Source organism: Lissotriton helveticus, chromosome 9 (assembly GCF_964261635.1).
Source record: "Lissotriton helveticus chromosome 9, aLisHel1.1, whole genome shotgun sequence".
NCBI lineage: Eukaryota > Metazoa > Chordata > Amphibia > Caudata > Salamandridae > Lissotriton > Lissotriton helveticus.
In genome coordinates, this window is record NC_136070.1 from 180,581,775 (window position 1) to 180,607,302 (window position 25,528).

A 25,528-nucleotide genomic window follows, 5' to 3' on the forward strand; every position below is an offset into this window, starting at 1 on the left:
AAGCTCGTCAGCTTGCCCAGTGGCTAAGACTTGCCTCCTCAATCTTTATCCCAATGAGGAAACCCCTACTATACAAGTAAGACATTTTTAACACAGTGGGAGTAGGTGTTTCCGAAGCACAGAAAATTGAGGTTATATGGGGCAGAAGCTACAACCATTTGGATATACAACATGTATGGCTGCATTAAATACACCAGACAAAACAAGATGTATATGATAAAGGGATAAGAACAAAGATCAACATGTAGCAGTAACTTGATGATCGGAAGAAAACCAGGACCCAATCAACAACACTTGGCAGAAAAAGAACTAGTGAGGTCATGCATATATGTGGGGATGTGATGGGGCGTACCACCTATGACACACACATGCTTGTGCAATACCGCCACATAAAACACTGATTTAACAGCTATCAATTGTTTTGGTAACAGGCTAAACAAAAGAATGAGAAACAGCCAAATCGAAAAAGTTCTAGAGTGATTTGCTCTAGAGAATTCACATGTTTAGGGTATAAATAAATACTTTAGGGTTCATAGGACTTTGTAGAAGAGACAACTAAACCGGGAAGTGTGTGGAAGTTAACAAATGACGATTCAAATTATAGCGAGTACAACAATGAAAAGCAGAAACAAAATACACTATGATCCCTGCAAAAAAACTCAACACAATGTCATACCTCTTAAAAAGTAAGACTGAGGTGATTTATTAATTTTGTTAAGAACACTCATACAAAGCACAGTAAAAGGCCACAGACCAGTAGATAAAATGAGGGTTCTTGACACTTTACAAATGTTGCTACAGTACTACCGATAAAACAGACTCCCAAGCTGGTTAGAATTGCAAGCACTTCTACCAGCAAGTGAATTCACCCGTCGGTTTTAGAATGTAATAAAGCTTTTAGTAGTTTCTTGATTCAAATAACACCAGTTTCAAAAAAGAACTTGTACCTGTAAAAATGCACGGATTAGGAAAATGTGATGAGTATTCTGGTTAGGCATTGCTCTCAAACCATTGGATTGGTCTGTGGAATGGACCATATGAATCGGTCGTAATCTTATACTGTATAGTAGTATGCCTTCAGTCATCACTTAAAATTTATACAGGTTAATATCATTATCTGTAAATATACAATATAAACAAATCTGTACATTCATGGCAAATAGCTTTGTTCTCCAAAACAGTAGGCAACTCATTAGCTTAAGACACCTTTGCCTGAAAAAACAAAAAGGCACATCTGAATAAGATGCATGCTTTAATGCTAATTTCTGTTTCAATCACTGGGCTAGGTAGTCCTTGTTCAAAAAAGTTGTCAAAAACAACCAAACATAGTGCACTTTGACATCTTCGTTTTATTTTTCAATCCACTTGTGTTGTTTTCTGTTCAGCAGCACATTGATGGAGCTGTTAAGACATGGCCTGACAAGTCTGAGAATGGCGCACCACCCATTCACAGACCTCCTGGATTTATAGAAAAGCGGGTGGTGAGTGGCCACAGAAGGTCGAAATCTGTAACGCACCATGTGTTTACGCCTGTGTAATCCACCATTCAGAAAGGCCACTCGTGCTCACATTAGAAAAATTCAACAAACGCACCTTTTTTTGCTCAGTGCAATTAACTGATGTCAGTTCAAATTTAGTGTAGTTTACAGTGCAAAGTGTACATTATTTATACTGGCAAAAAGGTGGGCACTGAGGATCCGAGAAGAGGCAATGCTGCTGATCACCTGAGGGTCATATGCTGTTGGACTGCTCCAATCATGTAGTGTATGACTCGTTTCCAATGATTTTCCATCTGTTTTTGATGAACTGCACTTTAAGAGCTTTCTTTGTTAAAGTATTATAATACATTTCCTTTTACAATGAATAAATAAAAATGGGAACATTTTGCGTTGTATTCCAGTGTCAAAGACTATTATGGCTGTGGTCATTGAGGAGCCTCTGTGTGCTCAAGCAGAGCAAGTCTGTGTAAAGGAGGATGAGAAAGTTCCCTCTTGTAAGTCTTTGGTGGCAGTTTTGGTAACTGAGGGTTAGAATTCTGCCTAGGTGGGACTGGTGGAGCTTGGGGATGAGCAAGATTGTTGTGGCTAGTGCTAAGCACACAGCAGCGACGCAGCACTCTGGGAGATGGAGTACTTGGGGGTGTGTTCGGCGAGTTGGGGCAAGTGCTGGTTTCCCTGAACCAGTCCTGATCTCTGTGATGACGACCACCTGGAGGCGGCTGTAGGTTCAAAGGACAGTTTATAAAGTGTTCTGGAGGCCTCAGTGGTACTGGAGGAGGAGTGTCTGGAATAGGGTCCCTTGGAGGTGGTGGAGGTGGGCTGTGCAATGGTCCATCAAAGACAGAGCTGTAAGAAGGAACTCTGGGTTGTATCTTTGGAGGCGGAGGTTGTCTAGGCGGAATTGCAGGTGGGTCATCATCTGACCTGGAATTTCCCTGAAATGGAAAAAGGAAAATTATGGGACAGTGAAGATCTTCACGAATAAGCACACTGCATTAACCTATGATACCCAGGTGTGAAAAGTGTGAATTAGCATATAACAATTTTGAAAACTAGCAAACCTAAAACAAACGAATGACAGATTTTTATTACTAATTAAAGTACAATTTGCAAACAGGTTTGTAAAGAATACCGACAAGCTCATACCACATGTTTATTACATACATATTCAGTGAAAAGGGCCATATATACGTTTTCTTGCTCCAAGTGTCTTGGCAAATTTGTTGTGCAAATTTGTATAATCCCTCCCAGATCTGCAAATCCAGTAGCCTAATAAAGGTATTTATTTTCCAGACCAAATATAACTTCCTTAATTTCTATTCTGACACACTTCTTGTTACAATGCAAGACAACTGACAAGCAGCAGTTCAATCTGTATTGCCCATTTAGTGACTTCGGCAGCATTCAATGGAGTTATCTATTGACTACTGTGTCAACAACTGTCAAACGCCTCCGCTGTTGTTGACAGCCATAGCAGGGTGGTAAAACACCAATTGGGCCTGCATATGGGTAGGCTAGAGGCCACAGGAGTCCAAACTAATTGAGTCCAGCAGAGCCCAGAAGCAAGGCCCTTGTGTGTATACCTCAGGTTCTCTCTCCTCACAGACGCTAAAAAGGTCCCAAACAGCTATAGTTTTGTTCTGCATACATAACAATAGGCTGTTAGATAGGACAGTAGTGGGTCTACAGCGATTCCTGAATGAACTACTACACTATAACACTGAAAACACCCTTACGTTAACATTAACAAAAAAAATCCTGATTTTCAGCTGAAAATGATGACACTTTCAACAGGCCAAAGGAATGTGAAGGTCGTTTCAGGGTATACCTATTTCAAAATTGGCATGCCTAGGATGGCCAGAGATAGGTGCTGCTCAAACTACTACTCAAACTCTTTGAGGTCCAGAGCCGCAGCTCTCACATACGCCTTTACTCGTCAGAGTTCAACCATAGCCTGTTTGACAACTGACTGACACTGCTACTGACCAGATTGAACGGCGTTACTGACAGCGAAGGCTCGCTAATCTACCCACGCCTCGCGGAACCCGCTCCGCGGGTCCCGCTTCGGATTCCCTGTGTTTGGTGCTTCGGGTGTGGCTTGAAGGCAAAGGGCTGCGAGCAGCAACCGGGACTCGCATTCCCAGGAGTCCCGGTGTGCGTGAGTGGCCGAGTCACCTGGCCCCGCTCTCCCTGACCGCCTCGCCCCACCCCCATCTGCTGCAAAAGGGGCTCGGACTTACTGCTCCTTGGGACACTGCTACTGACCAGATTGGACGGCGTTACTGACAGCGAAGGCTCGCTAATCTACCCACGCCTCGCGGAACCCGCTCCGCGGGTCCCGCTTCGGATTCCCTGTGTTTGGTGCTTCGGGTGTGGCTTGAAGGCAAAGGGCTGCGAGCGGCAACCGGGACTCGCATTCCCAGGAGTCCCGGTGTGCGTGAGTGGCCGAGTCACCTGGCCCCGCTCTCCCTGACCGCCTCGCCCCACCCCCTTTCACCTAGCTCATTGGCCCTTTTGACTCACAAATACAAGGCTCCTACGCTGCGCGGGAGCGCGCAGGAGCGACCGGGGCGAAGACCGGGCAAAGAGCGGGCCGTTTGAGGCCGTTCGAGGTCTGAGCGGTCTGGTCTGGGCCCCTCCTCTTTCGCCCCTTCCCCGTAGGCCCTCCCCTCCTGGACGCTAAGAAAACCGTATAAAATGCCGCTAAGATCAGGGAAGGAACGTTCTGTCCAAATTAATACTTCTAATGGCGTCGTCTCTGGCCCCTTGGATGCTTTTATAACACGGGCTACTGGTATCTTAGAAAAGGAAATCGCAATGGTCGAGAAAAGATTGTCAATAGACCTAATTAACGGGAAGCGATCCTCATTGGGGGCCTTAGCTTCATCTATCTCCCCTCCACCCTCTGTACCCCATGCTGCCTTCAATTGTGTCCATACCATCTCTACAGACGCAATAGTCCATTCAGAAAATATTGGGGATAGCCAAGCTAGGGATAAAATAAGGGAAGAAATGAATAGTGTAAATACTACCAAAGATACACAGGGGGTGGGGGTGGAGGATAATGACTCGCTGATCAGCGAGGAGCAGGATTTTAGCCAGCTTACTGGAACTCCACCCCTCAACCAGTCCGACATGTCCATATCATCTGAAAATGTTTACTCCCCTATATCTAACTCTGGCCCTAATACTAAAAAAAGAAAACGGGATTTTGGAATGTCAGGGGGAAAAAAGCAAAACATTGATGAAGTACATAAAGTTCAAGGGGAATGGGGCCAGGGGCCTGAGCCTCACCCAAACCCGTTAAAACCCTCAACGCACAACAACATGTTATGCCCCACCCTTTTGGCTTTGGGTTCCTCAACCACCTGTCCCATGTGCCTCAATAGTGATGAGGTTTTGCTGGCAAAAATGGAGGCCATGTTTAAAACATTACTCATACCAATCCTTGAGCGGACCAGGCTTATGACCACTAAAATTGATAGTATGGTGGATTTGATCCATTTAAACCATACGATGCTTCGAGCATTATCTGGTTCAAATAATACGGGTGCTATTGCTGTACCAGCACCCAGTAGGGTTCCTAGTAATAACAACAATATGGATAAAGGTAAAATTGCCCCCAATAAAACCATAGGAATGAATAACATCGCATTTAAAGGGGGCCAAACAACCAAAACCATCTCTATTAACTCCTTAGGAGCTGGTTCTCAAACTCAGGTATTAAAGCCCCAATCAAAACCAGTGGTTAAACAAAACACTGGTGGGCGTCAAACTATGGGTCCTCCTATACAACCTAACTTAAATCTCCCTTCTCCAAGTAACTCAAGAGCCCAACGTACTGCTTCTTCCAATCATAGGGAGAGGGGGCGTAAAAGACCAAATACTCCCAGTGTTGATCTTCCACCTGAAGCAGCCCTACATACCATCGTTTTGACCGGTGTAGCCCCATTAAAACCGGGTGCAAGGGAATCTTATGGCGACCTTTTTAATAAAGTCACTTTCTGGCTGAACAAAAATCGCCCGCTACCCCCTTCCACCCCCACGGAGATATTGTATGTGAGGAGAGTAGATTGGGTTGGGCCGGAGGCAAAAGACCTAGAAGGAGATTGCATCCTTATTTCGCTTAAAGACTCATGGGTGGTAGATGTCATTAAACGAGAACCTAGGTTTGCAAGGCAGGGGGATGTACAAACTTTAGCATTATCTTATTTTTATCCGCGCAGGCAAATACCTTTTCAATCTTACCCACTGTTTCGTAAAGGTCCTGCTGCAAGACATCCCCCGGCATTAACCCCGCTTGACTACCAGCGCCCCTTTCTTTTTAATCGTTTTGGCCCCCTCTCTGGACTAGAAGCTATAGATTGACTCAATGATTCTTCTAGTGAGTCTCTGATTGGTAGTGTGACAATGTTAGAACCCACTGATTATAACATGGTGTGCCCAACTGAATTAACCAATCGAGTAGATGGGGTAGGAGGCCGCACAGTAGTATTAAACAGCCCTCGACCATACCTTGCTACCCAGGGGTCTTTGATAGACAATAAAATTTAAAAAATTATTGACGCCCCAGCAGAGCGTGTTAAGAAACTAGTGGTTAATGCTAATACAGGGGTGCTTCACGGATCTGCCCAGCCCCTACACCCTCTGTTGCCAGATAACCTGAAAGATTGTCTAAAAATTTTGTGCTGGAACATAGCGGGTATTAAGGCGCGTTTTGCGTCTACGGATTGGTCAAACTTTATGGACAATTACGATATTATCCTGTTGCAGGAAACATGGGCAACTGAGCCTGTCCATAAGTTGGGTTACATACATTTTTTCAAACCCGCAATCAAAGGAGGCAAAGGGCGGGCTGCAGGAGGCTTGCTGATCTGGGTAAAACAATCCCTGGGCCTCTATCCAATGGAGCTCCCGGTAGAGAGTCAAGATCTCCTCGCTATCAGAATAAATAAAGGGAGCAAGCAAATTATGAACATTGTTAATATCTATGCAAGAGGCCTGCCTGGTGGTCGAAGCCCACCCCTGTTGAAACTTGTTGATCATATGATAATGAAAATGGGCGGAGGCATTACTACCATTCTTGCTGGCGATCTAAATTGTACTATAGAACCAGTATTAGATATGGGAGACCCATGGATTATGGAAGATGATGCTGTATGGGGTGTTCCAGACTTACAAGTGGAGAAGAAGGCTAAAGTAACAGAGGCTGCAGTGTCTTGGATGGCTTTTTGTTTACAAAATGGGTTCCGTGCATGTAATGGCCGCTCTGCCTCGGATGTGAAGGGAAATTGTACCTTCGATAATGGCCAGAGGCAGAGCCGCATTGACTATATTTTACTGGACATGGAACATTGGGCTCTGCTAATCGACATGGCAGTACTAGAGCGCCCGGAAAGCGATCACAATCCACTGTCCTTATTACTGAAGACACCGGATTTAAACAGACACGAGGAACCATCTGTCACTTATACAGGGGACGTTCATCTTACCAACGACAAGAGGAGATTGAAGTGGTCACGGGTTATGGAAGATGAGTGTTTACTAAATAATATTAATGTCGTAGTTGAGAATGCACTTAATGAAATGTTGCAAATAGATATAACGGGGGTGGATACTGAAGCAGCCAATAGTGTGATGGGTGTTCATATCAATTGTTTTGAAAATGTAAAGACCCTGTTATCTAAACCATGTGGAAATGTTGCTGTTAGAAGTAATTGTTTGCCCCAAAAATGGTACAATAAGGAATGTAGAGAGGCACATACAGCTCTCATTTCTGCCATAAAATCTCGGAACATGGTTGGAGTGAGAGCTGCTAGACTTTACTATAAAAAAAATCTTAGTAAAGCTAAACGGGAGTGGGAGGATGAATTTTGGTCAGACCTCCTGGAGGCCTCCACCACCAACAATCAGAAAAGGTTCTGGGATTTGGTCAAATGGGGCAAAAATATAGATTCTTCTACTCCGGGAAATAATGTGCCACTTGAGGATTGGGTTTTATTTTATTCGGCCCAGTTTAAAGGTAGCAACGATGAGACTATAAACCGCTTAGGCAATGTATCCAGGCTGACCCCACAAAGTGAAAAACTTACCTTCACGGTTGCTGAGGCCGAGTTGGCATTGGCACTGACTCTCCGAGGTAAAGCCCCCGGTATGGATTTGATCCCTGCTGATCTGTTTAAATCTAATCCCACCCTGTGGCTGCCGTACATTACTAGGATAGCTAACACATTGGCCCTTGGAGCTTTAGTCCCTGGATCTTGGAAAGGGGCCGAGATCGTCCCAATTTACAAAAAGGGTGATAAATCCATCCCGGGCAATTACCGCCCTATCAGTTTAATCGATTCGATTCAAAAGATAGTGGCGCGTATGGTCCTGGGACGGGTCCAGGGATGGATCGAAATGGAGAATATCTTGTCACCCATGCAGGCGGGCTTCAGATCGGGAATGAGCACCATAGATCAGGTTTTTAGATTCTGCCTGATCTATTGGAAGGAGGTTTGGTTGGGTGGTGGCACCATCTATGCTGCATTTATCGATCTGAAGTCCGCCTTCGATCTGGTGCCTAGGGATAGGCTATGGGGTGTGCTGAAAAGTTTGGGGTGCCCACTGGAATTATTGGACCTCATTGTAAGATTCCATGAGGACAATTTTGCGAGGGTGAGGTGGGGGGGTCAGGGACAAGTGACGGAAACATTCCCTGTAACCCGAGGTGTTCGTCAGGGGTGTGTCCTGGCCCCTACCCTCTTCCTCCTTTTTATCGACCAAGTCGTTAAGTTTTTCATGGATACCCCTACTGACGCACCAATGTTGGCAGGGATGAGGTTCCCGCTACTTGTCTTCGCAGATGACACTTTAATCCTCTCGAAGACACGTGGCGGGCTCCAGCGGGCTCTGGACCGCTTCGAGGAGTTTTGTGCCACCAATAATTTGGTAATCAACGTGGGGAAAACAAAATTTATGGTTTTTACAAAGAATCGTTTAGTTCGGAGTTCAGTGAAGCTGAATGGAGCAAACCTCGAACAGGTGGATACAATGACCTATTTAGGGGTTACCCTTGATAGCCGTTTAAGATGGAAAGATCATATTAATACGCAACATCTTAAACTTGCCAGGCTGACGGGTTGTCTCGTCAAAGAGCAGAAGGAATCAATTACAAAACGGGTCCTACCGGCCCTTAAGATCTATGATGTTAAAATCTCTACAGCCATTTTATATGGCGCGGATCTATGGGGCCATATGGACTTGTCTAACTTATTTAAAATTCAATGCAGATTCCTTCGAAATTTGGTGGGCCTCCCACAGTCTACACCTTTGCTCCCCCTTTGTCTGGACCTTGGTTCCCCTCCTATTAACGAGATGGCAAGATTCAGGTTAGTGGCACTGTGGAGACGGATATGGACATCCCCAGACCTGTCCCTCTTTGCAGACGCACTGTCGGAAGTCAGGTCTATCAGGGGTTCAGCGAAAATACCATGGTTCTCTGCTGTCAAATCCATTCTTAAAGATATGGGTTTGGAACACCTCTGGACATCCCCACAATCAAATGTTTTCCCACCCAAAGACGAATTTAAATCTTTATACTGGGCCACTATCCGCCTAAATAGAGTCCTGTTGTCCAACAAAAATGGCCTTACAGGCAGGTTTTTAACATTCAAAGTAGATTTATCGAGAGAGCCATATTGGGATGTTATATCTCGACCGTTAGATAAGAAGCTGTACCATCAGTTCAGAGTGGGCGCTTTGCCCTTAAACATTTTCCTGAATAAACGGTCCACAGGGATATCGCCCTATTGTACATGTTGCCCAGGCCATATTGAATCAGAAGGCCACTTCTTCTTTGCCTGCCCAAGGTATGGAGCACCCCGAAAGAAATGGTTAAAACCCTTGTTTAAAAAATTGCCATTTAAAACAGCGATGGAAGCAATATGGGCGCTCAGAACTAATACTTCAGAACTCTTTGTGATAACTTTGGCTAAGTATCTGGGATGGGCTTGGCTTCTAAGGCTTAAAACCATCATGCCTTAGCGCCAAGCACAAAGGTTATATATTGCAAATTGGTCATAATCTGTTTAGCTTGAGTATATAGCTGCTAAATTATCCTACGACTACGCCTCATCACCAGTGTCCATTGTCCGCAATTTTGAATTGTGAAGTTGACTTTTTTATGCAATGAATTTTTTTATAAAATATTCAGGCCTCTTTACTTGTCGATTGAAATTTAATCCTGTTTTATCTATTCGATATGAAATGTTTTGCTCTTGTTTTTCTTTTATTGTAATCGAATTGGTTATATTCCTTTGTATTTTTTTTTTTAATCTATTTTGTCTTTTATGATTTGATAAATCGAAATAAAGACTTTAAAACCTGAAACCTGACTAAATATTGAAATTAATGTACACTAAATATAACCCAGCATGAACATATGGAAGGCACATTTTCCTTGAATGGCTGTTCACAAGCCTGGATACTATGATGTTAACCCCACTGTGTAGCTTCTTCCATCTTTCAAACACAGCCAGTCAAGCACATATTTGACTGGATTTTGGACTGGTTCAACTGCAGTCATCATCAAAGATACTTTCCCAGAGTATATGTTTTGCTCAGCTGCAGATCAAAAATCTATCTTCATCACTGCAAAAAATATATTATGTTCCCCTTGAGGAAAGATCTAAAATAAGGCTTTCTTCTTTCTAGCATTCCTCAGGTCTCGGTGAAGGCCCTTAGGATGTTCTAGAAAAATGTATTGCTTCCATGGTAGTTCTAGGCTTTATTTGTGGTTTCAAAAGGCAAAAACCTTAGCCAGAGCATAATTTGTTAAAAAGAAATAAGTGTCGGGCCCTTGTCAGCTTTTTGCTGCTGCTCTTGACGGGAGAACTGCAACACACAACTAACTTCCAAAATTAAGAGCCTCATGTAGCTGTCTTTCCAGCAAGAACACAAGAGTAGGCAGATTTTTTTTCGGTTTCCTATTTAAGACTCAGTAGTTGTCAAACTTTTCAGACACAAAGGTACAAGATTACACATAATTACAGCCAGAACAGACACCATTTCTTTGCTCGAAAATGGTCAATAGTAAAGATGAGGATTATTCGAGAGACTGCAAAAAGATAATTGCACATGAATGTAGGTCGGTCCTTATAAATGGCATGCAGTGCTGAGCAAATAGCTTTGAAATCCATTTAGATGGGTACAATTGGCTAACAGAACTATTTGAGAACTTAGTTTAAGTACTCCCTTACCTTGAATAAATGAAAATAAACTGACTGCAGATACTTAGGGAGACTCCGATAAATTACACTGATGTAATCTAAGTGTCATGATAGATTGGATAATTGGATATGGTGTGATGCAGCTAGATAAGGGAAATATTTGAATGTTATGAAAATAGTCCTTAGTCATATTTTTTTTTAAACTCTCAGAGGAAAGGAATTAAAAGATGGTGAGGAGTCAAAAAGGATTGGCTGTTAGCAGATTCAACTACAGAGCAACATTACTTAAGTGTTTCAAGCCAGCACCTATTACTGTGATTCCTGATTAAGACTGCAAATGCACCAGTTAATTTTGGCTTCACAGGAAGATGGAGAGTTACCAGAACATGGCGTTTCAGGATAAATATAACATGCTTTGCTCTAGGTACTGAGATTGCGGGAGCCTAATATAGGGGAGGTTAGAGAGAATCAATAAAGTTACTAAGAATAATAGAGACGTATTCTAAAAAAATATATTACGTTTTTTGAAATGTCAATACACGTATGCCACTGGTCCCTAGATGTATAAAAGTACCAGACAAAGCCGAGACTTTTACTAGGTCTGAAAGAATAGAGAAACAAGAATAATAAACTTGAGTACATGTCCCTCAGTTGACTTCTGCAACTTGTGTTAACTTGCATGTCTTTTTTCAGGTAGGATTTATAAACCATCATGACAGCCTTTATTTACAAGACCACCCTGTCTCCCCCCCAAGCAATCTTCCATCCATATATTTCAAGAATGATAGTTGTTACTTTCATATCTTAGTGTAACCAATACATTAAGGCCAGCTGAGAGTGAGTAGGAAAGACTATGCCAAGAAGACACAAGCAAGAGAACAAAACAATTCACATTATAAGTTGGTTCTCATTTAGAACACACATGAGGCTCAACTGTTAACTACAGACATCAACTGCAGAGTAGGTAGTAAAAAGTGTTGGCTTACCTTTGCATTTGAAGTATCCTGATCAAACTTTTTACGAGGTGGAAGAGGTGGAGGAACCAGAGGCTCTTCACTCAGACGATGTAAGCTGCCACAGGAACTGAAGAAAGATTCTAAAAAGTACACATTGTAAAACTTTATGAATACTGTCCTAATGCCTCTGAGACAATACATGTATCCTTACAAGAAACGTGCTTTATTTAAAACTAGGATTCAAATAAACAATGGTTTGTAATACCAGAGCACGGCTGGAACAAGAAATGTATCAAAGCCCTCGGTGCCTTGAACTATCAGACTGAAACAATCATTGCCAAAGACATAAGCACTGATATCACCAATCTGATAAGAATATAATCAATCCCTGGCGCGATGTACCTGCTTTTAAGCAGAGATATGTGAAGAAAGTTCTTAAAACAAAGATATGCAGGGGTTGTACATTTCCATAAATTCTCTGAAGATGAAATCCCTCCCCATAAAACCTTTCTTTCGCTTGAGAAATTTCATACGATTTTAATGGGGTTTTTCCACGTGCTTTTTTAAAACGTCAACATTGTGATCTTCCTGAAGCGGGAGACGTTTTAAAAGCATCCTAAATTTGGCAAGACTAACATTACACATTTCTACTTTTAAACTAAGTTTCATACCATGGGTCGAGCAGAGAACGAACCCCCAGTTACTAAATTTGCGAATACAATTTTTTAAGGATTTAAAGATGCTTTAAATATAGTTATTATTTTAACAAATAGTTACATACATACATACATACATTACATAATAACTTCAATCCAATCAAGTAGTTCTTGAGTCACAAGTATGCTTTAGTAATTGAAAATACAAATGTAAAAGTCATGACAAATAAAAAGCAGGTGTACCTTAAATGAGTAATCTGTCTAATTCCCATACTAGTTGTAGTTGTTTGCGATCTTCCGTTTATTTAATTTTTAAGACTCGACATTTAGAGCTCAAAATATTCATCGAGTACCAAGGTATCATATAGGGAGAAAAGACATTTGTGTCTTTTCTCCCTATATGATATCAGTGTTCTCAAACCAATTTGCTTTTGTTTTATTCAGTTTCAAAACAGCCAAATATGGCGAAATCTAAACTTGATAGAGAGTTTTGTACAGGAAATTTTCTGCTGCTTTTAGAAGGGAGGCTGACTGAAGATATCCCCGCTTGATAAAAAGAGGCTGAAAGATCGACTTATTAAACTACTATCTGTATGTAGCATAGCGTAACCTGCGAGAGTGACTATCGAGATGTTTTTTTTCCACCTCTAGAATGTAATTATTAGGGTAGATTCTCCATAGAACTACCAACCTCCACAGCAGAACTAAGTGGCAATGGGAAAGAGACTATCCCTCCTAATTTTGTCTTCGAGTTCTCTGTAAAATATGGACAATTCTTTCCTGTAGAAGGAATGACGTAATTCCAATACATACTGCTTTCAATACAAGACGACTGATATGGAGCATCTCATTCTGAGCTTATCACTGTTTGGGGGTGGCAAATCATGGCTGCGAGCTCCGTAGCCATATAGTTCTCACTGTTATCCGAGGAGCCGGTGGGTGACCTAATAGTTTCTGAAATTAATATTTTGTTTGAATGTGGCTCTCACCGGACAGAGAAATGGGTTGGAATACTCTTAGAGGAAAACTTATGGAAGTAGGGGACACTGTCACCTCATAAAAAAACATGCAACGGAAAGAGGCCTCAAAATGAAAAGGGGTATGGATTGGTTAAACATCTTTATCTTTCTTCAGGAAGGTATGTCATGCAGAGCTAAATATCCATAAGAGCTCCTATAAATTTAAGCCTTTACTAATGAACTAGCAGACATGTTTAAGGAAAAGGTTGTCCTGTAAAGGTGTACTGTACGCTAACTGTAGACTTTTGGCTGTCTCCTCAGATACTGTGCTTTTACTAAAGAAATGTAAAGGTTGAGGTGTACTTCATGCAAATTAAATCAGAAGCCAGCTACTTGCACACGTTCGGAGCACGAGTGATGTTGCACTACCCTCCTAAGACAAACATGAGATATTGGAGATGCACATTTTTATGAAAATTATCTTTTCAGTCTTGAGATGCTTACTGGTCCTCTAGCTGCAACAGCTCAGATTTATGCCAGTGATCATCTAAAACATTTCTTCCAAGATTAATTGAGTTAAATGAGGGCTCTCTTCTTCTTGAGGATAATTAACAATTTAGAAAGTTTAGGAGTTTCCATATCTCCTGTACAGACTCTGGTGCCTGTACATGAACGCACAGAGGGGCTCAGTGTGACTGGAGGCAGGTTCATTGATATCCTTGTCTGCATGGTGTAAGACTTCTCACCCCACCTTCTCACATTTAAGAAATATGATGGTGTCGGGAAAAAGTACTTTGCAGCATGTCTCACCTTAAAGCTATAGAGTGTAAACTTTCTATTTGTGCTGGATGACAGTAATGGTATTCAAGGAAGTGGTTGACTGCCATTATGCATTTCTCCAGAACTTGATTTTTTAGTGAAAGCAAGGGCTTGCTTTCAAATTAAACCACATCCTGTTTGCTGGAATGTATGGAAAATATTCTGAAGATAAGCCTGCATGTACACACTAAACCACTGAATTCTCGGAATGTGCAGTTGATCACATTTTTATTAAGTGCAAGCTGCTAAAGTGCAGCTACTCTTGCATTCAATGTCCAAAAGTAATTATATGTACAGTATCTGCACTACTGCATTGTGGGCTTTGGAGAGCAGGACTATGATCCATTCTCTGAACAACCTCGATTCATAGGCAAGGAATTGGAAGAGAAACTAATTATTATTCTGAACTCAACGCCTGACAGCAATAGCAGGAGAGTGCACACCATCTGAACCACCACAACACATTCAGCAAACAGGACTATGACTAACAATTCAAATGTTTTAACAAATAGGAATATGTTACTTACCCTTTAAGTATCTGTTAGTGGCACATAGTGCTGTAGATTCACATGATCTGCATACTTCCACCATCTAGAGTTGGGTCCAGATATGTGCAAGTTGTTTTTCTTCGAAGAAGTCTTTATAATCACGAGACAAAGTGACTCCTTCTCTTGGTGATAATGCGCATGGGCATTGACTCAATTGTTAGATTGTTTTCGAGTAGACGGGTGGGAATGGAGTGAAACTAAGTCGCAGTGAAGAGATGTCCATGCAAATGAAATAGTGTAAAGGAACTGCAACGGCCACAGGTGTCCGGGGAGAAGGGTGGAAGCATGTGAATCTACAGCACTAGTTTAGTTTAAGACTTATAGTGCAGACAGCTACCCCAAAGGGGTTTCCCGGCACCTGGCAGTAGGAGAGGATGCAGAGAACAGCCTGAATTATTTAAAAAGCCAGGTCTTCAGGCACTTGTGAAACGCTAAAAAAGACGTACAGTTTCTCAGCCAGTCTGGGAGGGAATTCCAGAGTTTTGGGGCTAAATATGCAAAAGAGTGCCCCTTCATACGAGACAGGCAGAACCTGGTACAGTAAACAGGGCCTGTTGCGAGGACTGCAGAGATTGAGATGAATGGTATTGGCGAACCAGATCTAAGATGTATTTGGGTCCAACTTCCGCTTCCGCCTTGAACATGTAGCATAGAGCTTTAAATTTGATGCAATTCGAGATTGCAAGCCAATGCAGAACATAAGGAAGGTTTGAGGCAGAAGCAAATTTGGGCAGCCAATAAAGAAGCCTGGCAGCAGAGCTCTACACTACCTGCAATCGACGAATAGTAATTTTCTCGGCTTCCAAATATAGCATAGTCTGGAGATAATAAGAGCTTGAATCACTGTACTTTGTGCAGAGATGGGGATCAGCCAAAGAATCTTTTTTTGCCATTTAAGCATTGCGAAGCAAGTGGCCGTTACCATAGGCACTTGTGGCTTCATGGATAACAAATTATCCAAAAGGAAAGTGGGAATTGTTCTGAACCAAAAAAAACAAGATCGAGTTTGTGTTGGTCTTCGCTTCGCGGTCTCATTAACTCTAGAGTAGAGGAATTTAGGAGGTTGTACAGCTGGGGTCGTAATTTTGTAGATTTAGGTAGGAATTTGCTCATCAAGAATAATTTTGCTTCCCTTTTGAAGAGAGGCGTAGAGGAGATTTTTCTAATGTATGGAGGACGCGAGTTCCATATTTTTGGTTCCGCTCCGGAAAATGCTCTGTTGGAGGTTTTAGTCTTGTTGAAACGTGAGGGTTTCAGAAGTAGATTGTCTGCGCTCCTAGAGTGTCTGTTTCCTCGCGATAAGGTACGTTTTTGGGCTAGGTACTGGGGGATGTTGTGATGTAGCTCCTTGTGAGTGATGCAAGCCATCTTTAACTGGATTTGAGCTTCATTGGGTAGCCAGTTGAATGCCATTAGGTGTAGTGATATGTGGTCATATTTCCTAGATCCTGATATGAGTCTTGCTGCGGAATTGAGACAGGCTTTTAGAGGGGCGGTAGAGATTTTGAGAAGCCCTGAGAGGGTTGTGCATCCGTATTCAAGCCTCGAGTTTTGAGGTCCGATTTCCCGACAAATGTCTTCATTTTTCTAAGATAGCGGAGGTGGAACCAGGCATTGTTAGCCAACAGGTTGATATGACTATGCATGTTAAGGTTCTTATCCAGTGTGATTCCAAGTGATAAGGTGGACTCAACCAGAGTCGGCGTGCAGTTCAGAGCAGTGATTATGTTGATCCATTCCTTTGTCACAGTGGTGTAATTAGGTGGGAAGATTAGAAGAAATTCTGTTTTTTGTGAGTTGAGCTTGAGGAAGTTGGTCGTTAGCCATTTATCTTTTTTCCTTAGTCTTTTCGAGAGCTAGATTCATTGTCTTTGTCTCTTTGATGGAGGAGATCTTGATGTACAGTTGGGTGTCGTCCGCGTACATGTGGAAGGAGATGTTCGCCTGCTGTAGTAGATCGGTAAGTGGTTCGACATATAGGTTGAATAGCGTGGGGGATAGGCTAGAGCCTTGTGGAACTTCTAGTAGGTTAGTTGAGGAAGCGGAAAGATTTTTGTTGATCATGTTCGATTGTGTTCTGTTTTCCAGGAAGTATTTGAACCATTGAAGGACTTTCCCAGATAAACCCATCCTGTATTCTAGTCTTCTTAGTAGTTTGTCGTGATTGACCGTGTCAAAAGCCGATAAGAGGTCGAGTAGGACTAGTAGGCTGGTTTCATTGTGGTCCAGAGCTTAAAGTGCAGGATGGCTGTTTCTGTGCTATAGTCAGGTCTGAATCCCGATTGGTGGATGTTCAGTAGATTGAAATTTGCGATGTGTTGGTTTAGTTGTTGCTGAACACATTTTTCTAAGACTTTAGCTAGCATGGGAATGTTGGTTATTGGTCAGAAGTTGGTGTTAGCTGTTGGTTTTTTTAGGATAGGGGTGACTGTTTTTAGGCAATCAGGGATGTGACCTTGTGCTAGCGAGGCATTGATGATTGTTGTCATGTTGTCCGTCCGGTGTGTTAGAAATGCTTTCAATGCTATGTGAACAGTTTGAAGCTCGAGGTAGTTGCTGTGGATATCCTGGTGATTGGTATCCCAGAGACCCTGAACTGTATGGACCGGAAGGTAAGCACCCCATTCTGTAAGGGATGAATCTGCTGTGAGAATTATCTGGGGAACAGGGTTGAGGAGTGGCTTCCCCTTTTGATAAATTTCATGTGTTCCACCACTGCAGAGGGAGATGAGTGCGGCTGTCCGGCAACAACAGATCTTGTAGCTGACCTGGTGATTGAGACCACTGGCGCTCCAGACATTCTTGCAGCATTTATAGTCGTCGAACATGTGGGACAATGGTTATGCAAGGTGCCATAATGCCTAAAAGTCTCATAACTGTTTTGACTGTTATGTATTGTTGGGTTGAAACTGCTGTATCAGTGTTTGGATGTTTTGAATTCTGGCCATATTTGTGTACGCTACCCCTGATTGTGTTTCGAGTATGGCCCCTAGATACGGTTGACTCTCTAATGGTTCGGGCTGCACTGTTCCCATGAGGTACAGGGCCAAGACTGATTTGCATATGGCTGGGTCTGCAATGGGGTGGCGTAGTGAGCTAAAGAACGATGATGGATTCAAACCAGATTTGTGACTGGAGTGTGTGTCTCTGAAAAGTTTCAGCACTCCATCCATCATCTCCTTGTGTTTGCTCTGTTCACCCTAAATTGGCAGGGTATGCCCAGATGTCTGTCCCCTGCTCACTTTGCCACTGGATTCAAGCTAGCCTGGCTAATATGGGGTGTTACCCCGAAACCGGTCCCAGGATGCTTGTTTCTGGTTCAGGGAAGACCTGGCTTGGCAGTTCGAACTGGACTGTTCCCCTGAGGAACAGGGTCAAGACTGATTTGCATATGGCTGGTTCTGAACTGGGGTGGCGAAGTGAGCTGAAGAACGATGATCGATTCAACCCAGACCTGTGACTAGGGGGTGAGATTCTGTAAAATGTCAGCACTCCGTCCGTCATCTCCTTGTGTTTGCTTTGGGCTAAAATAGAGCCAGTTTAAGGCTGTATATGTAGCTTTTTCTGCTTCAGATCAAGCCTCTTTTGTATGACCTGGAGGATGGGTTCTGTAGGCAACTTCGATTTGGAAGGTGAAGGTTTCTGTGCTGAAGGTTTCTGTGCCGAAGCAGGCTTCTTTTTTTGGCACTGAGCAGAAGGCAGCGGTAATGGCTTGCTCGGAGCCAAAGAAGCAGTGACCGTGAGTAAACACTGTATATGCTGGAGAAAATGGGCAGAAAAAGGGATTCTATCTTTTAACCATGTTCAACTCAGTGGCGAGTCCGATCCCCTCGGTGGGGGCACCTTGGCTTTCAGTGCCGAGCCCAAGGACGTGGCACCCCGAAGCAGATGATCAGTGCCTATCATGGCCTTCTGGCAGTGGCGGCCCGCGAGCCAAAGCAGCGGTCGAAACCAAATATTTTTGGGGAGGTGGAAAAGGTGCAGGTGTACTCACTGTCCGCTGCCCCGATGGAATATCTTGTATTTGGGGTCCAGAGTTGAGGTTGGAATGGGAAGCAGAGCCCTATTTGGAATCATGGATGGAAAAGGCATTCTCCTCCGCTGCAGAGGCCTCATGAAGCTCTTCCTGTTTGACATTGTAACCGAAGATGTCAGGCATCTCTTTGATCTCCTTGCACTGCATTTGTCTGCAAATGTCCCCCAATAAGTCTTCTTTGATCGGAAAGATCAACATGCTTCATAATCCGCTAAACGATAATCAGGAGGCAGACACAGGTTGCAAATCTGATGGAAGTCGATTCTCGGGTACTTTGCTTGCCAGCTGGGGCAGAATCAGAATGGAGTTAGTTCCATTAGTAGTGCATTCTCTGTCAAAGCTGTGTGAAACTAAGAGGAGGCCTGAACGTGCGAGGCCCAAAGGCCGTGATGGGAAAACATCAAATCAACAGGCAAAAGTTATCTGATTTTCCAGACGTAAGGATGGAAAAAGCGACCAAAACAATACCAACGAGGGTGGACATTTATAGCGACCTAAAAGGAACCGAAGACGGTCTCGAACCGGAGTGCCACAAAACATGTCCGAACCAGACAGCGGAAAGAAAATCTAACAATGGAGTCAATGTCCATGCGTATTATCACCAAGAGGAGGAGTCACTTTGTCTCATGGCTCTAAAGACTTTTTAGAAGAAAAACTACTTGCACACATCAAACCCAACACTAGATGGTGGTATTATGCAGAGCATGCGTATTTACAGCCATACATGCAGCGAACCAATCAGCAAATTAACTCTCTCTTCACACAATGAATAAGGGACTTTTGGACCATCTTTCTCCTATTGCCAATTAAATTATTTTAACCACCATCAAACTATGTATTTACTGGGTAACTGAATTACACTTTCTGCACTCATCCTCACTAAATTGAATATCGACCCTGATGATGACCAGAGGACATATAACTTTTAGGGTTGAAACACCCACTTGTTTCCAAGTGGACACATGAGAAGCTTATCCACTGAAGTGTTTAGAATGAAAGAGCATACAAGAAAGAACCTGATATCAAGCCCTAAAGTGAAAATTAAAACCCCAATGCTCCATTAATGAACTGTGTGATTTACAAGTACACATGAGTGGTACTGAGCTTTTTTTTCCTTAACAGGGCACAGCAGCCCCAGAACAAGGCAATAATTGTAAGGACGGAAGAGTAGTGTGATCCTGCACAGATTAACCTCTGTAGGCAGAAGTGTTACAGGCAGCTCAGAGATCCTGACCAACCCCTGAATGCCTTTGTTTTTTATGGCTTTGCGGCTGGAGCACCATTAGCAGTACCACACTGTTTTTATGGATGTTATGAGGTTTGAGTAGGTTTTCTGGTCCATCGAGATCCCAGGTCTTGCAACTAGAAACATTTCCAAGGTACTCACAATAGTGACACTTCTGGATTGGGCATCTGAAGGCTAGTACTTGTGGGGACCACCCTCACACAGATAGCAGGAGGTGACAAAACAGTTACCACTACCAGATACAGCTGGTGGGGTTTTGCCATTAAGTGGAATTTTTTATATGCTACTAGTTCCATTCTGGGAATCATCAGAAGATTTGCAATTAACAGTCGTTAAACTACTGCACAGAATAAACATGAACCCATCAGATTAAAATTCAGGACAACACACCCAATAGCAAGTGTAATACCACTCCCACCTCTCCTCCTGATAGATATAGCATCTATCACATTTATCCAGAGCAGAGTCACCAAGTATGAAGAGTTAGCAAAAAAAGCAAACATGACATATAGTTGCATTTTTGGCACACACTTGTATTCCAACTTTACAAGTGGGAGGTCTACAGTTTTGAGTCTTGGAAATCAAAGTACCAATATACTTTAAAGAAAAGTTGGGATCACCTGGTCAAGTTACTTAGCCAAGAATGTCCTTCTCATAAGTCAGCAAGCCATGCCACATGCCTGACATACATTACTCCATTTTTAAAAGTGAAAGAGGAGGGACCAGAAAATCAGGAGTATCTTGCAGCAATAGTAGGTTTTGAAAACTTTTTTCACCCACAGCTTGAATATCCAAAAGATAAGGACAACAAATTACAAGTGATGGAAGAGTAATGGAGAGGAAGCAAACAGAACAAAGTGGGTCTTCTCCTGCACCATTTGTAGTCTGCCTTTGTATTATAGGGATTTATACGTTTCAATAATTGTTTAAAACAAATTATTGAGGAAATATCAACAGAACATTAAATTATAAGGGAGACACTCACCATTGAAACATAATGTGGAAGAATTACATAGTCACATAGATTTATATTAGAACTAAGCAAAAACAAAAAAAAACTAGAAGACAAATGGAATTGGGTCAGTTTCCAAAAACGAGGACACCTGGAAGATATCAAAACTTGGTCACCAGGGCAGCCAACAATGGCATAACATTTTCCTATTAGACATTCCCTTGGAAGCCTCTTATTGTAAAGTATCTTTCCACTGACTACTCGGGATCAACATTTTTACATAGTATTTCATCAATATTTCCTCCTGTTATAGAAGTGTTTGCGATCTTGTGTCAAGCATGTAGACGCAATTGGAGTATTACTGTATCTAAATCCTTTGTGACATAAACTGGCTATAAGATATGCCTCTGAAAAAATATATTTTTTTGTTTGTTTTTTAATCACACTGTGGTTTGATTTGTTTAGCTGTGTTCAACTAAACATTTTTTATTTGCAAAGTTTTCGCTGACGAATGTCACATTTAAAATACTTGACCCCATTTCATTGGCTGTTTCTGAAACCAGTTTATTAGAATCTCAAATATTGTGTAATATTTCTCTTAATATTTCTTATTTTGTTCACTTTAAACAAAACCCATTAATCCTACAAATCAGCACACAGAAGTGTCCGAAACAGAACTAAGTGTTGAAAAACATTGAAACAACCAATCAATTATAATGGGTACTTGGGTCATGTAGCTCTATTTATCACACATAACTTAGTGATAATTATCCTGTTTCACAATTACTATCCTAACATGTATGTAGTAAAGTTGAAAGACACAAATTTAGCATGGTCTAAATTTTATAAAATGTTAAAACATTTTGAAAGACAGTCACAATTCTACTCACTTGAATGTGGCAGAAGTACCGGAGCAAATATGCTGTGATTACTTCCTGAAAAGAAAACGCAGACCTCGGATAAGAATTCATTTTGAGTTTGAGCACCTCAAGTCAACAGCTCACAATTAGCATGCCAGTTTCCATTAAACCTAGACATCAAGTTAACTCTTGATTAAATGATATACTTCTGTCCTAATTCACCTACCAGTTTCAAGTTGACTGACATATAAAACCTACTAGCACAACACTTGCTCCAAAACTGCTTTCCTATGCTCACCTGCTACTGAGTCTTTCTACATGCTGCCAGAACTTATCATGTGGTATCTGACCCTGAAACGTGACCATCTAAATGTGCAAGAATGTACCCTCCCTGAAACCGGTCCATATTGCAGAGCCTATGCTCAAAACACAGTGCAACATCACACTCCAAGATGCTCCGCCTGATGACCCAGCCCATTAAATGAGACCTACATATCTCTTGCTTCATTTTCCAAGATTCAGCTGCCAAAGGTTATCTTATTGAAACGGCTGTACTTTCCTCTCCTTTCCTTAAATTACCCACAAGCTGTTAGTGACATCAATACCATTAATTAAGCAAAATTCAATGTTTTAAAATTCTAAAGACCAACTCTATCTTCAAAAACAAGTTCCAATTACTTATCCAACCCTCCCTCACTGCCAATGTCCCACTCTAAAACAATCAAGCCCACTGCTGCCAAGATACTCATTCAAAACATCACATCCAACAGACTACCCATCAACATACACTCACAACTAACTTTACAAAGGATATTGAGTGCCAACTTCACTGCCAAGGTAAAATCCAGCTTTGAATAGACTACAGAATTTTCTGTTCCACAGGGACGCTAAACCTCTCCCTCTTTTTCTTCCCTGTTTTTCTTTCTTTTCATAACACTTCTTTTAATCAGTATTTTCTCAATAACAGAGGTCTTTATTCAGCACAGTGCACATGGAAGAACATAACATTCAAAGCAGTCACAACTCCAATTCTTCACATCAATCATAGTTTGTAACTCTTACCTTAATGAATAAGAATTGTCAATATAGTACACACACAGTTACATTTTAACACCAACGTGTACAAATAATATTTTTTTTTAAATGGGAGAGGAACTGGGTATGGTAGCATAGTTCAAATAGTCACCGGCAGTGATGTTGCCATCCATATTAACCATGAAAGGAGAACGCCTGGAATATCTGTAGTCATGCAGTAATACCAGCTTCTTATATGGTTGAAAGGGAAGATGGGTACATTTCGATAGTGTACGCCAGTTGTTGGCCCAGCAATGATAGCATATGTCCATAATAAATTATACAATGTGCCTTTTAGTTTACATCTTCCAACAGTTGAAATCATGCCCCATATCTGCATCAATTGTGTCATATTCTTTTAGTATGTACAGTTTAGGTGGGAATATCTCAAAACTTTATTGTGCATTTCCATTCTTCTGTTGTGTAATCAAGCGCAAGGTTTTTGTATCGCTCTTGGGTATTCTGTATCATAAGGGGTGTGGAGTACAGTTTTGTTAATATGTCAAAAAGGCTGGTTAACTCATCTTCTATATGTTCATTGTTCTTCTGAATTAGGGATACATTGCAGGCAGTAAAGGGTTGTGACAATGTTTCAACTGTCAATATCTCTAGGTTTGCCCCTCATCTAGTTTATATTTCGCACACACGCAACCTGGGCTTCATTCTGGACTCCTCCCTCTCGATGACCAGACAAGTCAACGCCGTCTCCTCTTCATGCTTTCACACCCTCCGCATGCTTCGCAAGATCTTCCGATGGATCCCGGTCGAAACCAGGAAGACGGTCACCCAGGCCCTCGTCACCAGCCGTCTGGACTACGGAAACACCCTCTACGCCGGAACCACAGCCAAGCTACAGAAAAGACTCCAACGCATCCAGAACGCCTCCGCCCGACTCATCCTGGACATCCCTCGACGCAGCCACATCTCCGGCCACCTGAGGAACCTGCACTGGCTCCCCGTCAACAAGAGGATCACGTTCAGGCTCCTCACCCACGCACACAAGTCTCTCCACAACCTGGGCCTCAAGTACCTCAACGACCGCCTGACCTTCCACACGCCCACCCGCCAGCTACGGTCCGCTAGCCTCGCCCTCGCCGCCGTTCCACGCATCCGAAGAGCCACCGCCGGAGGCAGATCCTTCTCCTACCTGGCGGCCAAGACATGGAACTCCCTCCCCATCCACCTTCGGCTGACCAAGGACCACCTCGCCTTCAGGAGACAACTCAAGACCTGGCTGTTCGAGCAGTAGCGGCCCCACCCCCCCAAGGGCCTTGAGACCCTTCCAGGTGAGTAGCGCGCTATACAAGTGCTATGATTGATTGATTGATTGATTGAGTCCTCAAAAGAGTTTATAGTCTCAATAGTTATTACATGGTTAAAAGATAGGATCCCTTTTTCTGCCCATTTTCTCCAGCATATGCAGTGTTTACGCAGGGTCACTTTTCCTTTGTGCCATATCAGGGCATTTATTCTTATGTATGGATCTACTTTCAGGGCTTTGTGCAATGTAAGTCATATTGTTAACAGTGAGTACGTCACTAAGGTCATCCCCAAAGCAGTGGTTGGGTGGCTGCGCATAGGTCTTTCATAAAAAAATACTGTTTAAGTGTGCCTGTCTCAAAATGTGCCCAGGTTGTTAGTGACGTAGAATAATTTACGATATGAGTTAGTTTCGTTATGTGTTGGGTGGCATGATAAGTGGCAATGTGTGGAAGTCCCAGATGTTGAATGTGCATAAAGCTTCGAGAGATTCATTTTGAGGTCTGTCCCAGTCCCAGTAAAGAGCTTTAAGTCCTAGTTGAATGGACTCTGCAATTAGGGAGTTATGGGGAGCATGCCCAATGCATAGTGCAAATTCGGGTGTTATAATTGTAATTATTTGTACTTATCCCAATATAAGTTGGGTGCTTTCCATCTGCAGAAGTAAATGGTCATTTTCCGAAGTAGAGGATTTAGATTATGTGCAACCGTATTTGTCAAATCTGTATCTATACATATTCTCAGATATCAGCGATTATTTTTTGGCCCATTTGAAATTGTATCCAGGGCCAGACTGGCCGTAGTGGGCATAGGGCTTTTCCTCGCAAGGCTGGAAGGGAGGGAGGGGGCCGGGTTTTCAGCAGTTGGGGCTGGTATTGTTACTGGGGGCCGGTTTTGCAGCGGTGCCCCCCCGTAACAAAAGCAGCAATGCACACTTGCGCACTCTCATGGGCTGGCCTGACAAAATTGCCAGGGCTGCTTTGGGTTCTCAGTCTGGCCCTGATTGTATCCCTCTAAGTCTGTTGCAACGGTGTACCAAGACTTTGGGAGTTCCTCATATTTAGCCTAGTCCAGTGTGTTGACATAGAAACCAGAAAATGTGTATATCAGTGCCTGTATTAAATTCCTGGGATTTGTGAGTGAGAGCATAATGTCATCTGCATCTAATAAACCCTTCATCTCTCCTACGGAGGTAGTCATTCTGCCAATTTCATGTGTCACTTGTGAGGCTGTTGCCAATCACTCCAGGGTTAACAAGAAAGGGGAGGGTGTCATATTCCCAAGTTAGGCCCATGTAGTGAAGCAGCGTATTTATTACATTGTCCTAAAAAAAAACATTTTCGCGGTGACCTTTTGTACATATGTGCGTGCACAACAATGTTGGATTAGTTTCCCTGAAAATAAACTTGTTTACACATCTGGCTTCGAACATTATCACAACGTCCTGAACA

The 25,528-nt window shown here is 42.6% G+C and overlaps 1 protein-coding gene across 2 annotated transcripts in view; it reads right to left on the bottom strand.

Annotated features, from left to right (window-relative positions):
* Nucleotides 1-673: 673 nt before the first annotated feature.
* Nucleotides 674-25,528, bottom strand: part of SOS2 (SOS Ras/Rho guanine nucleotide exchange factor 2) — a 358,219-nt gene continuing 333,364 nt past the window's right edge. For both annotated transcript variants that reach the window (XM_078659714.1, XM_078659715.1), the window contains 3 exons: nucleotides 21,774-21,818; nucleotides 11,698-11,807; nucleotides 674-2,434 (listed from right to left, as the gene is read on the bottom strand). In XM_078659714.1, coding sequence (XP_078515840.1) covers nucleotides 1,925-2,434; nucleotides 11,698-11,807; nucleotides 21,774-21,818 — 665 coding nt within the window. In that variant the 3' untranslated portion in view covers nucleotides 674-1,924. The remainder of the gene's footprint in view (nucleotides 2,435-11,697; nucleotides 11,808-21,773; nucleotides 21,819-25,528) is intronic.